Source organism: Puccinia triticina, chromosome 17A (assembly GCF_026914185.1).
Source record: "Puccinia triticina chromosome 17A, complete sequence".
NCBI classification, from domain to species: domain Eukaryota; kingdom Fungi; phylum Basidiomycota; class Pucciniomycetes; order Pucciniales; family Pucciniaceae; genus Puccinia; species Puccinia triticina.
The window spans coordinates 590,243-606,128 of NC_070574.1; the positions used below are offsets into that span (position 1 = coordinate 590,243).

The 15,886-nt window shown below is 45.3% G+C and overlaps 3 protein-coding genes across 3 annotated transcripts; 2 read left to right on the forward strand and 1 right to left on the reverse strand.

Annotated features, from left to right (window-relative positions):
* Positions 1 to 2,354: 2,354 nt before the first annotated feature.
* On the forward strand, positions 2,355 to 2,967 carry PtA15_17A46 (uncharacterized protein; the record flags this gene model as incomplete). The annotated part of the gene is made up of 3 exons (XM_053164548.1): positions 2,355 to 2,369; positions 2,470 to 2,602; positions 2,678 to 2,967. The coding sequence occupies 3 exons, from the start codon at positions 2,355 to 2,357 to the stop codon at positions 2,965 to 2,967; spliced, it is 438 nt and encodes a 145-aa protein (XP_053028120.1).
* A 312-nt stretch (positions 2,968 to 3,279) lies between these two features.
* Positions 3,280 to 3,849, reverse strand: PtA15_17A47 (uncharacterized protein; the record flags this gene model as incomplete). The annotated part of the gene is made up of 2 exons (XM_053164549.1): positions 3,280 to 3,720; positions 3,760 to 3,849. 2 exons carry the CDS (start codon positions 3,847 to 3,849, stop codon positions 3,280 to 3,282), a joined length of 531 nt encoding a protein of 176 aa, XP_053028121.1.
* Positions 3,850 to 4,018: 169 nt separating this feature from the next.
* Positions 4,019 to 15,042, forward strand: PtA15_17A48 (uncharacterized protein; the record flags this gene model as incomplete). Its single annotated transcript, XM_053164550.1, has 6 exons — positions 4,019 to 4,038; positions 4,244 to 4,286; positions 14,203 to 14,258; positions 14,331 to 14,673; positions 14,741 to 14,893; positions 14,959 to 15,042. The coding sequence occupies 6 exons, from the start codon at positions 4,019 to 4,021 to the stop codon at positions 15,040 to 15,042; spliced, it is 699 nt and encodes a 232-aa protein (XP_053028122.1).
* Positions 15,043 to 15,886: the final 844 nt, after the last annotated feature.

The window sequence follows — 15,886 nt, forward strand, 5'->3', positions numbered from 1 at the left end:
CGCACTTCATGGCCAAGACCATGGAAAACGCTGCCAGTGCCATGGATAAATATTTTGACATCCAGTTTGACAAAGGAGATATGGACAAGTCAATCAAAGAGACTTGCCATGCATATTGACTGCTCTGCAAGGTCGGCGCTGCCAAGTTTGGCAAAGCCGGTCTGACCGCTATGGCGGTGGTCTTTGCCCTACAAAAACTTCCGCCCTCATTTGCGACTTTTCGTACCTTACAGTTCAAGGAGTTCAAGGACAAAGACGTGGTCGAAATGGAGACTTTTCTCAGTGCCCTCAAGAATGAAGTTTGGCGTCAGAGAGAAGCCCAACTTCAACAGCTCTCTCTTTCCACAGCGCTCGCGGTTTCTCGACTTCAAAACCCCCCGGAGACATCCAAGAGGAAGGGGCGCCGAGTTCAGTGTCTTGGCGGGAAACATAATCCGGATGCCGCCCATCCCAAATCCGAGTGTTTTCAGCTTCACAAGGACAAGGCAATTACTTATCATCAAGCAGCAATCAATTGGATGATGGGTGCGTCGAACTCCAAGGCCAATCTCAGTGCAACGGCCAACCTCCAGGATGCCATTGTCCTGGACAGTGGAGCTTCCGGCCATTATCTCAAACACAAGGCCTACTTTGTTTCTCTTTTGGCAACTAATTCCTCGGTTTTTGGCGCCAACGGCGCAGCCATTCCTATCCTTGGCTTCGGACCAGCCATCATCCAAACAGCCACCGGACCGCTTCACCTCAGTCTGGCGTACTATGCGCCCAGACTATTGAACTCCCTTGTCTTGTTGACTGAGTTGACTGCGGTCAATGAAACCAGAAAAATTGAGAAAATATCCAACCTTTATTCAAAACACAATACCAGAGAAACTTCAGAATTGGCCGCATATCTAACTTGACTGAGTCCCTCCCAGGGGAGGCCAAAGGCCTCCCTCTGAGAGGTACTTATTCCTTACAGGTGATTTTGGCCTGAGAGTTATGCCCCAAATCCTTGCCTTTTTTTGCTAAGGTCCCTGTACGGTGGTGTGTTTTTGTGATCACCCCGTACATTTTCACTAAGACTCATCAGAAGCATGGCTATCTCCAGCCACCTTCTGGGGTATTTTTCTCCTTGCCAAAATTGAGATACAGGGTATGTAAACACAAAAAAACTTGTCCTGGCTAGAACAGATGATTGATCACTGTTTTTCCAACTGGCTCCCTCAGGATTTGGAGTGAATAGCTGAAAATGCATGTTCCCACACGCATCCTGCAGCTTTGTGACATTCTCAGATCTGTCAGAGCAGTGAGTCCTGGATACCTGTCTTTTTTTTTCCTCGAGGAAAGTGTATGGATTTGCACTAAAAATGATGTTTTAACAGTCTCCGGGTTGGCTTTTGCCATCCACCATCTTTGATGGATCATTGTGAGTGAGGCAGGAGGACTCATGATGATATTGATGCATCAAAAATTAGACAAGATGTTGATATTTCATCTGATCCAAAAACATTGTTGGGATCCTTGGAGGTGAAGGAGCTATGGGAACATTTGTCAAAATCAGTGTTTTTGGCCTTTGCTCTCAGTCCTAAATCACCAATACTGCATAAGTCCCTTTGGTGGAGGCGCTTTGCGCCCCCACCTTTGGACTTAGTTAAGGCACCTCCACCGGAGGACTTACTTAAGTTTGGCCGCATATGTACATACATGACAAGAGTCACTGTGAAAAAAACTCAAGAAACTGCTGCCAGTTGACATGCAATATTACAAAGGCACCTTTGTAATATTGCATGTCAACTGGCAGCAGTTTCTTGGGTTTTTTTCACAGTGAGTGGAACTTGTTTTGTCCGCATACAACATTAGACTTGGCCAGCCATTTAGATACATACAAATTATCATGGATCATAACCCCCAGTCAATACCAACATCAATTACATTATTTATGATTCAGCAATCAACTCATAAACAAAATGAAAGGTTCACGTTTTTTCTGGGGCTTCAACATACCAACTCAGAGGCTGTTCACAGGTGTCCTCTTGGGACCCTCCAGCCCCGACCAAACCCCCGCGCCATCCAGGTAAGCTGGGGAGGTACCTGGGCAGGTACCCGGGTGCCGCACCCGTTTTACCCCAAAAAACAGGCACGGACAGGGCACCCGGATTTGGGTGGTACCCGCCAACGGGTGCCGGGTACCTGCCCCGGGTGCGCCGGCAGATTCTCTAGCGGAAAGGCTGCTACAGAGAAAATTTTGAAAACCAACAAAAAAATAGCACCGGCAGTTGAAGAGATAACCACACATTTAAATGTATCTGAACCCCAAAATGAAAAATGTGTAAATAGAAGAAAGCTGGCACAAGGGCCAAATAGTAGTGGAAAGTATGAGCCTGGCTACAGTTGGCTAGGAGAGCTTGAGTAATTGATGAGTCTTTCATGTGTTTGTGTGTATTGTTTTCTTTTCAGTTGAAAGGTTGTTCCGTGTTTAGCACATTGTAGACTAGAGCACAAGGCGGCTACGCCGCCGCACTCAAAGCGCCCACCCGCCATCCCTTCCAGCCACGCACAACACCCCCCCCCCCAGGCACCCCGCACGCCCCCGCAACCGCACCCGGCATCCACAACATTTCCTGTCCTGCGCAGAGGGGGAGTGGCTAGGCTCCCCGGCAACGCGTTACCCCAGAGATCCCCTTCCCCCCCACGGCAGCCAGCCCCCGTCGACCCCCCGCCCGGCCTCGCGAGCCGTCAAACGCTGCGTTTGGTCCCTCCCAATCCCGAGCCCGCGGGCCACCCAATGACACACCACAACGCGAGAATGACGTGCCACCAAGACACAAAACAGGCCGTTACAAAACCGATGAACATCTTCAACACGCTAGGAAACAAATTGCAGGCCAACACGCCAACAACCCCCAAACCATAGGAGAACCGTCGCGTAGCCACCAGATCCCAGACATTGTCGCCAGCGCCCCGCCGCCCAAACCCCCCCCGGACTAATCTACCAACGGGACGACATCACGCCTTGGGCCGTTGGAATACCCCGCGATCGGGCCTACCTCGCCTGAAGTTACCTAACCCACAAACTGGTCAGCATCGTCAACCACAAAAAGCTGAAGCCGACTCACTTTGACAACCAAAGTCGCCGTCCGCACCGAAAACCCCGCAAGCAATCCCTTCAATCGGACCTGAACTCCCGGAGCAAATGCCACGCCCTCACCTACGACGCAACTGTCGACTTCTACGAGATACTTAACGTAGAACCTCGCGCTTATCATACACTGAAACTCCGGCCCGACATCAGTTTCAATGCTATTTCCACTTGACTACAGCACCCCGACCCACATTTGCACCGTGGGCAACAATCAGCTCAACCCTTGCTATCGATTTTACCCCGCCGTCCCGTCTCTTGTTGTTGACCACCTTCACATGGCAAATCGTCCCGCACCCGGTCATTTTGACTGGATCGGGGATCGCTGCCGATCTCGTGTGACGTCTACGCTGGAACCCCGACGTGTAGTAATGGAAGTTCTGGTTTCCCAGCTCGTCGCCGACCAACACCTCGCCCTCAAGCTCGTAGAACTCCCCACTTTCAAGCTCCAACCAATCCGAAGCATATTGAGTCAAGGTCACAGCAATCTGAGGAAAAGTACTGCTCGAGTTGCTTGCCAAAACTGCATATGAATTGGTAACATTACGCTCCAACCCGGAAGACTCGATCAATGATTCCTTCCCCCCAACAGTCAGCTCCCACTACCATAAGCAAGAAAACAGTTGGATTAACCGACTTACAGATGACCCTGCCTTGAATTTTCCCTGAAACACCAAATTTTCGCGAAGACAAGAATTAACCAACCAAGGTGCGCCAGTGATGCAGTTCATGACTTGTCGATTGCGCCGGGGTATTAAAATCGAGCTTTATGTCTGTATAACTTGTACTTAGTGGAGCGTCTTTTGAAAGGTTAAGAGTGATGACAACGGAAGATTGAAAGCAAATCACGAACTGCTACGATCATCCACCACCTATTCTGAGGTACGACTAACGCTTTAAATGGAGCAACTGTCGACACTGTGAGCATAATCCCTTCTATCTCCTTCAGCAACAATGTGGGCAACAAAGCCACTCGAGCTGTTACAGGCAACTGAACTCCCAATCCCTGGTGATTGTGTATCTTTCTGCCATAGGTTTACCACCCGACGCCCAAACTAATAACCTGAAATCCCAAACCCTTAAAGGTTAATAATTGCTTAATTTCTCGAGTCCCTTTTTGTCAAGCCCCAAATTCTCATCACACGGCCATTTGGACCCCATCGCAACAGTTGCGCAGACCCTATATTCTCCCCGCCAACCAAAACCACTTTACCTGGCACTCCCCCCCGCGCTGTAAACAGCTCAGTATCACGCCATGCTGACTGCAAGGAGGCGTCCGACCCCATTTGTCGTCTTCCCCGTCAACGGTCGCCTTCAAGAATGCAGTCCCTGAAATCCAATCCACCACGAACATATTTTTCTGGCTTGGTCTTCCCTCAAGTAACCTGTTTACATAAGGTTACCTGAGATTGACCGCCCAACCTGAATTAAAACTTATCCGACTCTCCGATGCACTCGATAGATTCCCCGACCTCAACCCCAAGTCAATCGCAGCTCAAACAACCAAGACCATACAATGCTTCTGTGAGCCTGAGTCTCTATAGTGACAGCAGGACACAAGAAATGGGGGGGCAATAGTTGGATTTCTTGGGATAAAGAAATTACAACTATAAAAGAAAAAAAGAGAAAGAGAGAGAGAAACCAAGCAGGATAAGAAGGAAGAGAAGTACTAGGTTATTCTAGTGGGAATGCACGTCCACTGGCAATGCTACTCTTCAGAAGAGTGCTGCTAATCTGTGCAAGAAGTGCTACAGCTTCCTCTCAGGAGGGTATCTGGATTAGATAAGTCTTAATCCAGCCACAGTTTTTTAGACTTCTCTCTGGACAGTCAAGGTTCTTAAAGGGAAACCTGAGGGACAGCCCTGAACCTAGATTTTGAGGCAAAGGCCTGATGATAAGAAGGGACAGCCCTGTGATCAAGATGGAGGCAAAGGCCTATAGATTTGGAGGGACAGCCCTGTGATCAAGGAGGAAGCAAAGCAAGAAGAAAAGGCAGATCAAGCAAGACACAGAGTTGTACCTCTGAGATAATCAAGGTTCAGTGAAAGAGGTTACTTACTGTCAATATCCTAGGCGCCTGTGACGGTAGGTATACTGGGAGTAGAGTAGGCTCTTTGGTGGTGATCCTGGGGTTATCTGGGTGGTGGTTCTGGTGTGCTGAAGTCTGTAGATCCGCCTCAGGCAAGGGGGATCCTGACTACGAAAATTTTCACAGTTTGCTTATGTAATTTACATATGTACATGTGGTTTGGCGCGCCTGGTAGCGCTGACACGTCACAACTGTGCAAGGGCGCCATAACTCAGTAACTCAGGGAAGGAGTATAGTTACAAGGAATTTATAAGTTGTAACTAGGGTTAAAATTGCATGAGGAAACAGAATATGAAGTCAAAACAAGGTTATCTCTTAAGATGAAAAAGATATAAAGTAATTTATATGTAACAAAGGTAGAACAGGCAGCTTTTAGGTCAGCTGTGATGACTCTAAGGCTGACATTCCCTACCACCAAAAGGGTTGAATTTCTATAAGAAATTAAACCACAGGGTTAGACCTCTTCTCACTTCTGAATTTCCTGAGAAGTATAGCAGAGTCTTGAATGTCTTTCTCAAGGAGCCATTCATCATGATCAGCACTCATACCTTTGTATCTAGCTAAGTACATCATAACATCTCTGTTCTCCACTCTCAATCTCTTGTCTCTGAGAATCTTTTGTATGACTTTACTCTGAGGGGTCTTATCCATAGGGGGAATGACAACTTTGACTTTCTGTCTCAAGGGGAACTTATCTGGATTGGGGTCTCTGTATGGTTTCACCAAGCTGACAGGAAATGTTGGATGTTTCCTGCTGAACTCTTCAGTCAGTATCACTTCTACAGCATTCTTCCCATGTAAAGCTTTCACAAGGAATGGTCCAGTGAAGGAGTCTCTCATCTTCTTAGGGCCAGACAGGTTGTTGAAGTTTGCTGTGGATATTAGGACTTTATCACCAATTTTAAAAGATGGTTCTTTGTGACTCTTGTCCCATCTCTCTTTGTTGTAAGATGTAGCTTCTGTTATGCATTGCTCAGCATGTTTTCTAGCTTTCTCAAAGATCTTTCCATAGGCAAGAGCAGTAGGATGAATGTCTACAGAGTCTTGCTTCAAGAAATTCCTGGGAAGGTTTGGGATCCAGCCTTTCTCCAGGATGGCAGGAGGTTTTCCAGTGGTTGAATGTATGCTGGTGCAATATGCTAGTTCAAGGATTGGTAGAAGTGAAACCCAATCATGAGTGTAACCATCATTGTCTTTGAATTCTAGACCATATGCACAAAACCTCCTGATCATATCTTCAAGTGTTTGAATCATCCTCTCAGCTAATCCATCAGTCTGAGGGTGGTAAGCTGTGGAGAAGGAGAGTTTTGTTCCCAGCATACTATGTAAACCAGTCCAGAATTCAGATGTGAACTTAGGGTCTCTATCAGAGATGATGATTCTGGGTATGCCAGTCCTAGGCATTACTCTGTTCCAAAACAGTATGGCAGTGTCCATGGCAGAGTCATCTTTGAAGCAGGGTACAAATATAGGGGTCTTGGAGTATCTGTCCACTATTACCAGACAAGCATTGAAACTAGCAGCTCCTCCAGGGGACAAGGAAGTTACCCAATCCATGTTAATAACATCCCATGGTTTTGAAGGTTCCTCAATTTTCATGAGCAGTCCTAATCTTTTGCCTGTGGCTTTATTTGCTTTCTGGCATCTATCACAGGAAGAGCAGTATTCACCAGTGTCTTGTTTCCAGTTAGCCCACCAAGCAGTATCAGCTACTTTTTCTAAAGTCCTGTCTTCAGAAAGATGACCTGAGTAGACACTGTCATGGCATTCATGCAAGATGGTGTTGATACTTTCTTTGTCAGCTAGGACTAGGACAGAGTTGTGTTTCTCTCTGAAGTAGATGAGGCCATCAAATATAGAGAATCTCCCTTCATCATATAGCTTTCTCCAAGGATCTTGTAAGGAATTTTTCAGCTGGGCATCTTTAGCATCTTTCAACAAAAGTTCAGACAATATAGTAGTGTTCTTGTCTTGCTTGTAGCCTTCTCTCACTGAGTCAAAGAACTCATTCTTGAAAGTAGAGACATGTATGCCCATGATGGGGAATCTATCATCATCCTTGTCTTCTGGGTCATAAGCAGGGTTACTAGGATCATTTGGCAAAGCCCATCTGCTCAGTCCATCAGCATTCTTGTGAATATTCCCATCTCTGTGGATTATGGTCATATTGCCTCTGTATTCCTGAATAGCAATCTGCCACCTGAGCATATGTCTATTGGGAGTCTTCATGTTCAGTAGTGATCTCAAAGCTGTGCAGTCTGTTACAACATGAAAGACACTGCCATCTAAGTAGTAATGGAGTTTTTCCAGGGCCCAGACCAGACATAAGCATTCAAGTTGACTAGCACCATATCTTGTTTCACTGTCTTTCAGTTGTCTGGATATGAAAACAATGGGTCCTTCTTTTCTCACTCCATCAATGACTTGGACTTGATGTAAAGCAGCACCTAGACCAGTCATGCTAGCATCTACATATAGTGTGAAGGGATGGGCCCAGTCAGGAAACAGTAGCAATGGAGCTGTGGTCAGTTTCTCTTTTAACAAGTTGTAGGCTACTATTCTATGATGAGTCATCTCATATATGACATCAATCCTTGTCAGTTCAGTCAGAGGTTTTGCTATCTCTGCAAACTTCTCAATGTGTTGTCTGTAGTAGCCAGCAAAACCAAGAAATGATTGCATTTCTTTCCTACTACTAGGTACAGGTTTTTGGAGAACAGCAGCTACTTTATTCTGGTCTATTCCTATGGTAATACCAGACACAAGATGACCTAGAGCTTTGATCTGATCAAATCCAAAGTTACACTTCTTCAAGGAGATTTTCATGTTCATGTTGATAACAACTTTCAAGATCCTGTCTATCCTATTGAGGTGTTCCTCCCAAGTGTTGGACATAATGATGATATCATCAATGTAGATAATGACCCACTTCTCATCAATTTCTTTTCTGAATTCAATGTCCATCATTCTCTGGAAATGGGAGGGGGCATTCTTGATCCCAAAGGGCATTCTCAGGTACTCATAGATTCCTTTGTGCATAATAATCCTGAGTAGATGTCTGGAATCTTCTGCAATGACATTCTGGTGAAAACCTTTGAGTACATCCATGCTAGTCAGGTACTTAGCTTTAGCCAGGTTGTTCAGAGTCTCACTGATCTTAGGAATGGGATACCTGTCTGAAGCAGTATAGGAATTCAAAGCTCTGAAGTCTCCTACCATTCTGGACTTTCCATTGTGCCAGGCAATGATCACAGGAGTAGTGATCTCAACTACCTCATTATGACCAACTTTTCTTAGAACATTCAGGTTTACTAGCTCTTCAATGTGTTGCTCAAGAGCTTCTCTGCTTTTGGGGCTGGCAGGATAAGGAGGTCTTCTGAGGAGAGGAGGGTAGGGTCTCTCAGTTGTCAACTTGATATGGACTTCATGACCCTTAATGGCACCAAGGGGCTGATTGGTGTTGGAGAAGGCAAGGTTGTTATTGTAGAGGACTTCAAATAGCTTCTCCTTTTGCTCAATAGTCAACTTATCACTGAATTTGGCTTCACAGAGTTCTTCTGTAATAAATTTCTGCAGTTGAGGATGGGACTTCTTTACAGCAGAGATTTCATTAGAAGGGCTCATTTTCTCCAGATGATGAGACTTAAAGCTGAATTTCTTCCTCTTGTTCTCATTTCCAATGGTAAAGAATCTCTCTTTGCTGTTTGTGATGTCAAAGCCATAAAGAGACATGTAATCATTTCCAAGGATAAGATAGTTAATTCTTGCATTTTTCATGACTACAAATTCTGCTAGAATTCTAATAGAACCTTTAGTGTGAGGAAAAATTAAGGCCATTTCTATTATGCCCATTGGCTGTAATTGGTCACTACAGCTGTGAAATTTAGCATGGTTAATTGGCATGAGCTTGTTTTCCCATTCTGGTAATATAGAGTCTAGCAATTTGTTGCTGATGATTGAGCAAGAAGCTCCACTATCAAGAAGACATGATTGTTCTCTGGATTCAATGAGGACAGTAGTAAGATTTGCTTTTCCAGTAAGATGAGCTTTTCCTCTATCAGGCTTACATTTCATCAGTCTAGCATCTTCTATGTGGGAAGACTGGCAGGATTTGTCCCAGGTCTGAGGTTGATGAGTTTCAGCTTGAATTTCAGCAATGGAGAAGTCTTGGTTTATCTCACACTCTACAGCATGTGCTCCAAAGTCAAAATCAACTAAGGGATCATAATTGGCACCATTTCCATTGTCCATGGCAAGAATCATGTGATTGGTTCTATGATTCTCTTCTTCTTCATCTAGTTCTGATTCAGATTTATGTGGTTCACCTTGATCTTCTCCATTGTCACTCTTGGGATCATCATCATCATCCATTCCTACATTATTGATCCTGTTCTTCTTCTTAGGGCATTCCCTGGAGAAGTGGCCAGTTTGTTTACAGAAATGGCATATAAGTTTTTCTTTCTCAGGGGCAGAGACAGGATTCTTTTTGGTAGAGGAGTCAGTTGGCTTATCAGTTTTCTCAGGGGCAGGATTGCTTCTCCATTGGGATCTGTTTGGAGTGTTATAATTGTTTGTCACAGGCTTGTTCCTTTTCATGACTCTGTCTATGACCTCTTCAGCAATTATAACCATGTCCTCAAAACTCATCTCAGTGGCATCTCTTTTGTATCTACTTTTAATAGCATGCTCAAGGTTTGGAGGGCACTGCTTTAAGATCTTCTCACAAATAAGATACTGACTGAGTTCAGGTTGATAAGCTTTCAGTCTTTCTCTCTGATTACCAAACCATTTGTGGATTTTCCTCCCATCATAGGTGAAGTGATCATTCTCAAACTCTTGTTGCATTTTCCATTTCCAGTTCTCAGTGCCAAACTTATTTCTGATGGCATTCTTCCACCAAGCCCAAGATTTGTTTCCATACTCATCTCTGATGCCTAGGTACCAATTCCTTGCAGTATCAGTTAACAAGATTGTTAATCTACTGATTATCATGTTATCCAGCATCAAGTAGTCTCTGACCAGGATATCAGTATTTTTAATCCAAAGCTCATGATTGTAAGGCAATTCTCCAGAGAATTTCTCCCAGTCTCCATTTTTGGGGATACCTTTCCACAGTTCTTTTCTCATTTCAAAGTCTATAGCTCCATGATCAATGTAGGGGAATTCCTCTTGGGTCTTAGCATCAGGAGTATTGCTAGCAGGCTTAGGAAGGTTATCTCTTGGTGGTCTCTGGGGTTCAGGAGTAGGAACAGGAGGAGGTGGTCTGTGTTCCTGTTGTTGCTCATGGTGGACATTCTGGAAGGGATTATTGTATAAGAGATGAGGGGGTTGGTCTCTGTCATCTGGTATTAACACGGAATCTAGCTTTGAGCTCACAGTGTTTACTACAGAAGATATGTCACTGAATCTTCTCTTAGATTGTTCAAACCTGTTGTGCTCATTGGCATGAAGGTCATTGATCTGATTACCAATGGAAGTAAGATTGTTGCTCACTTTCTCTTCAAAATCTTTCAGATTTTGGCCAATTGTATCCATGTTAGAATGACATTGTGATTCATTTACCAGAATCAAATCTTGAACTGTCTCAAACTTATCATCTATGTGTTTTTTCAGTTGTTCTAACACATTGTTATTCACTGTGGACTTCTCTCTGGCACTTTCTCCTATGTTGTTCAGGATTTGATCAAGCAAAAAGGGGATGAATTCATTTTTAAATAGATCAAGAATGGAATGATTCAGGACATCTTTAAAATTGCTGACACAAGATTCAAGAAGGGTACCAGGAATGGTTTCAACTGTACCAGATAATTCAGAGAGAAATTTTGAGAACAAGACTTGTAATTTTTCTTCTAGAAACAAAGGACCATTTCTAGACATTTCAGAGTTAAGATTATTGAGAAAAAATTCTCTATTTGAAGGATCAGAGAGATTATCAATGTCTAAACTGAGGCCTAGTGGTGAATCACTACTTAAGGAACTTTTAGGTAAAGATTCATCTAATAAGGGCCTCTCCCTCTGGCTCTCCCTCGTCCATAACCTCTCCTCACTCCTCGTGTGGCTCTCATCAGGTATTCTCCTATTTCTAGAACTCTCTGAGTGTCGTCCTGAGGGCGTCTCCAGTTCCTCCCTGATCCTCTCCAGTTGTTTTGAGGAGGAGGGGGGTTGTGGCCTGCGAATTCTTGCGGCATTTGCGGATAATGGGGTGGATTGTAGCCGCCAGTTTGAAGATGCGGGCCGGGGCGGAATAATTGAACTACCTCCCGCGGTATAGAAGTTGGTGGCGGCCTCACTTGGAGCGTCTGCGGCGGTGGCGGCGGCGGCAAGGGAGTTCCTTGATAGTGTTGGCTCTCTAGGCGCGGCTGGGATTGAGGCTGCTGTTGAAACTGAGCCTGGTTGGAGGGGATAGGACCCTGGAACTCCTGCGCTATAGCTCGTAGCTGAGAACCCGTGGGTTCCGGCGTTGGCGTCGCTAGAATGGGTTGCTGGCTGGCGTGCGGCACTAAAGCTAGCTGCGAATGAGGCCGGGATACTTGCGCCGTGGAGTTCTGCGGACCTAGGCCGTTGTTCTGGTTCATTAGAGAAACTTCCAGGTTGTGTAGCTCGTCTCTGGGTATCCATTCTTGACAGAGACGGATACCGTCTTTCCTCCCAACCAATTCTATTATCATTTCCTGCGTCATAGATGCTTGGGAGAGGAGGCGCCTCATGGTTAACGTGTTCTGCGCCTCCCTGGCGCGGACAAATAGGTCGAACTGTTCGTTGAACATGCTGATGAGGCTGGAGAGCTCTTCCTCTTCCGGGATAAGGTCCATGGGACCGGAGGACTCCTCCCGTCGAGGGCTCTGAGTGTACGGAAGGAGGGCTAGATTGGGCGGCGCCGTGGATCTCATGCCCTCTGGGTTGATAGGCTGGGAGGGCGGTTGACTCGTCGGAGGAAGGTTCACCGTCAAGTCTATCTGTTCCCTGTCGATAGGCCGCGGAACCGGCGTGGATCTGCTCGACGCTAGGGCTATGGAAGTTTCCCTCGGCTGGTATAGGGCCGGAGGGATCCCGGTATCTGGGGGGAGCGGCTCCTCTTCCGGGAGCTTGAGGAAATCCTCCTGTAGAGGCGGCAAGGCTGCTTCTAGCCCTTCGAAGCCGTTCTTCGGCGGCTGGGCTAAGGCGGTACCGGTGGCGGAGCTCTTCGGAGAGTTCTCGGCCATTTCTAAGGTGAGGAGGCATCGTGATAAAGAGAAAAAGAGATTAATTTAAGCGGAAAGAGAGAGTTTTTTAAGAATTAATTCGAGGTTAAAATACCTTGGGACTTAGGTTCAGAAGATAACCTTTTACTTTTACGCGTCGTAGTAGAGGTTTTTTTCTTAGTTTCCTTTGCGCTGGGTTTCGCGGCGGATTTTGAGGTCCAATCAGAGATATTAACAGCGGTGGTGACCTTGCGGCGACGGACTTTTGGGTATTTAGTCGTAGCAATAGGGGTCCAAGAGGAACTATTGATCCAGTTTCCTTCTTTCGGATCAGTTACGCGGTTGTCGTCGTAGTTCTCGTCTTCTGCGCTAGTCTGCGCCGTTACGAATTTTTTTACGGTCAATTGCGGCAATTATAGTTAAGAAGCAGGAGAATCTTTTGAGCCTACTCCGTTTTTCGCTATCTCTTCTTGATCCGAAGATATGGAGGGTTCTGGGGAGGATAAGTCCGACGAAGGGATAAATAGCGGCGCGGAGGAGTCGCAGTTCTGCACTTTCACGAGTACACAGGACGTAAAAAAAATTTTCAAGGGTTCAGTTAGGAAATTTATCAATGTAAAAGCAATTTTGGATGATTTTAGAAGAATTTTAGCGTTAGTAGGATATGTAGAAAAATTTTTTAAGGTGATTTTTTTGAATTTTAAGAGTTTTTTGTTTGAGTTAGTCAGGAGGATCAGTCCTTTGGCTTTATAGCAGTCTAGAATTATGAAAAGGTGAGTATTTTTCCCGATGAGGCCCCCAATTGTGAGCCTGAGTCTCTATAGTGACAGCAGGACACAAGAAATGGGGGGGCAATAGTTGGATTTCTTGGGATAAAGAAATTACAACTATAAAAGAAAAAAAGAGAAAGAGAGAGAGAAACCAAGCAGGATAAGAAGGAAGAGAAGTACTAGGTTATTCTAGTGGGAATGCACGTCCACTGGCAATGCTACTCTTCAGAAGAGTGCTGCTAATCTGTGCAAGAAGTGCTACAGCTTCCTCTCAGGAGGGTATCTGGATTAGATAAGTCTTAATCCAGCCACAGTTTTTTAGACTTCTCTCTGGACAGTCAAGGTTCTTAAAGGGAAACCTGAGGGACAGCCCTGAACCTAGATTTTGAGGCAAAGGCCTGATGATAAGAAGGGACAGCCCTGTGATCAAGATGGAGGCAAAGGCCTATAGATTTGGAGGGACAGCCCTGTGATCAAGGAGGAAGCAAAGCAAGAAGAAAAGGCAGATCAAGCAAGACACAGAGTTGTACCTCTGAGATAATCAAGGTTCAGTGAAAGAGGTTACTTACTGTCAATATCCTAGGCGCCTGTGACGGTAGGTATACTGGGAGTAGAGTAGGCTCTTTGGTGGTGATCCTGGGGTTATCTGGGTGGTGGTTCTGGTGTGCTGAAGTCTGTAGATCCGCCTCAGGCAAGGGGGATCCTGACTACGAAAATTTTCACAGTTTGCTTATGTAATTTACATATGTACATGTGGTTTGGCGCGCCTGGTAGCGCTGACACGTCACAACTGTGCAAGGGCGCCATAACTCAGTAACTCAGGGAAGGAGTATAGTTACAAGGAATTTATAAGTTGTAACTAGGGTTAAAATTGCATGAGGAAACAGAATATGAAGTCAAAACAAGGTTATCTCTTAAGATGAAAAAGATATAAAGTAATTTATATGTAACAAAGGTAGAACAGGCAGCTTTTAGGTCAGCTGTGATGACTCTAAGGCTGACAGCTTCCAAAAACTGAACTAAAATTTTGCCCCAACTCCCCAGTGTTCAAAGGCGAAGACCGTTTACGTTTTCTTGGAAAATTTGTACCCATCAGTAAGGTCAGCCTCTCCCGTCTCACTCAACAGTTTACCTGTCCTTACAACACAAAAACAGGTCCGACAATATTTTAGACTTCCCAACGGTCAAACTCCACATTGCAGCAAAAGTTACGCCAGCTCATCTGGCGTTTGGAGCCAGGGAAAGAAAATTTTCCCGGTCAACTTGAGCGCAAACAATAACTCCGACACACCCCTCACCGAAGGCCAACTCTACATAATCGAAGGCGAAATCCGCGGTATTAACTTCATGCGCGTCCCAAAGTTGACCTGGACAGTCGGCGACGAAAGACGTTCAAATGTCGACAAACATCCCTCCAAATGGCAACGAGTCCGCGTTTCCGGCCTTGGTACAATCATTAAAGTTCGAGCCAAAGCTGCCTGGCCGGAAAGCAACGGCACCGTTATTAGTCTCACCGTTGAGCACTTGGGCGAGGTATGAACTTCACCCCTCTCAGTTTGAACCTGACTAACAGTCTCTATAGCTAGATCACGGTGGGGTTTTCCGAGTCCGCTGTGTCTTAGGCTTAACCAACAAGGAGTTCCCTCGCGGAATGAGTGTATTTCCTGGAAGTAAGATTCATTACAAAGGTCTCCTCGACGGTTTTGGCAGAACATCCCGACGGATGATTGTTGAGGTCAACTCCCTTTTAACTCCAACATTATTGAAGTCAATACTCATTATCTCAACATCAATTTCTAGGTAACACACGCCACCATCTCATCCAAAGACATCCTCTTCACCGACTCCAACGAAACCGCCAGCTCACTCAACAATGACTTCTAGCTCCCAACCCTTGACTTGACTGCAGCACTTATTTTTTTTCCGCTCTTTGTCTTTTTCTTTTTCCTCGCACCACATAATTCCACTCCTACTTTTCCTCTTTCCCTACCCCCATCGACGATTCTCTCTCTCATTTGAATACTTGCCTTCAAGCCCTCACGTACATGTAAAAATGAAAAGACCAACAAAATCCAGATTTTATAGCAGCAACGCCTCGACCCAACCGATGCACGATCAAAAATCCTATGCAATAAGACCAACAGATGTCCTCGTCCCTTCATTGAGAGTCACCCATCTCCAATTATCCATTGGACTGCAGTCTCATGCGTGAACCACGAGCATTGAGTTTCAAAAGCTTCGAAGAAATGAACTACTGTTAAATCCTAACTACTGCTGATTTCTGCCAAATCCCAGACGAGCAAGTCTCCAGTTCAATTCTCAAGAACAAGAATGACTAATCTTCTCCACTTGGGTGAGAACAAAAACAGGTAATTTCATGACCATCACCTGCCAAAGTGATTATTTATAACCAGCAATTGCCAACCGCTGAACATATTGCGACCCCCCCAGTTGACGTTACTGGCTCCCCCACAACCTCCTGCTCCAAGGAAGCGCAAGTCTACCTTTGGGCGACAGTTAATCGACATCAAAGTTGGCCAACCAAGTCAGCCAATGCTTTTTCCTGAGTTCCTCTCGCTTCATGTCTGCATTAAAAGAAAGAGGTTAGCGCCGTTTTGTACGCTATGACAAAAACTTCTTACTTTTTCGTCTGCTTGATTTGAAAATAACTTTATGCACAACATTAATCAACCCCTCCCTGAACCTTGGCTTTGCAACCAACAGGTTT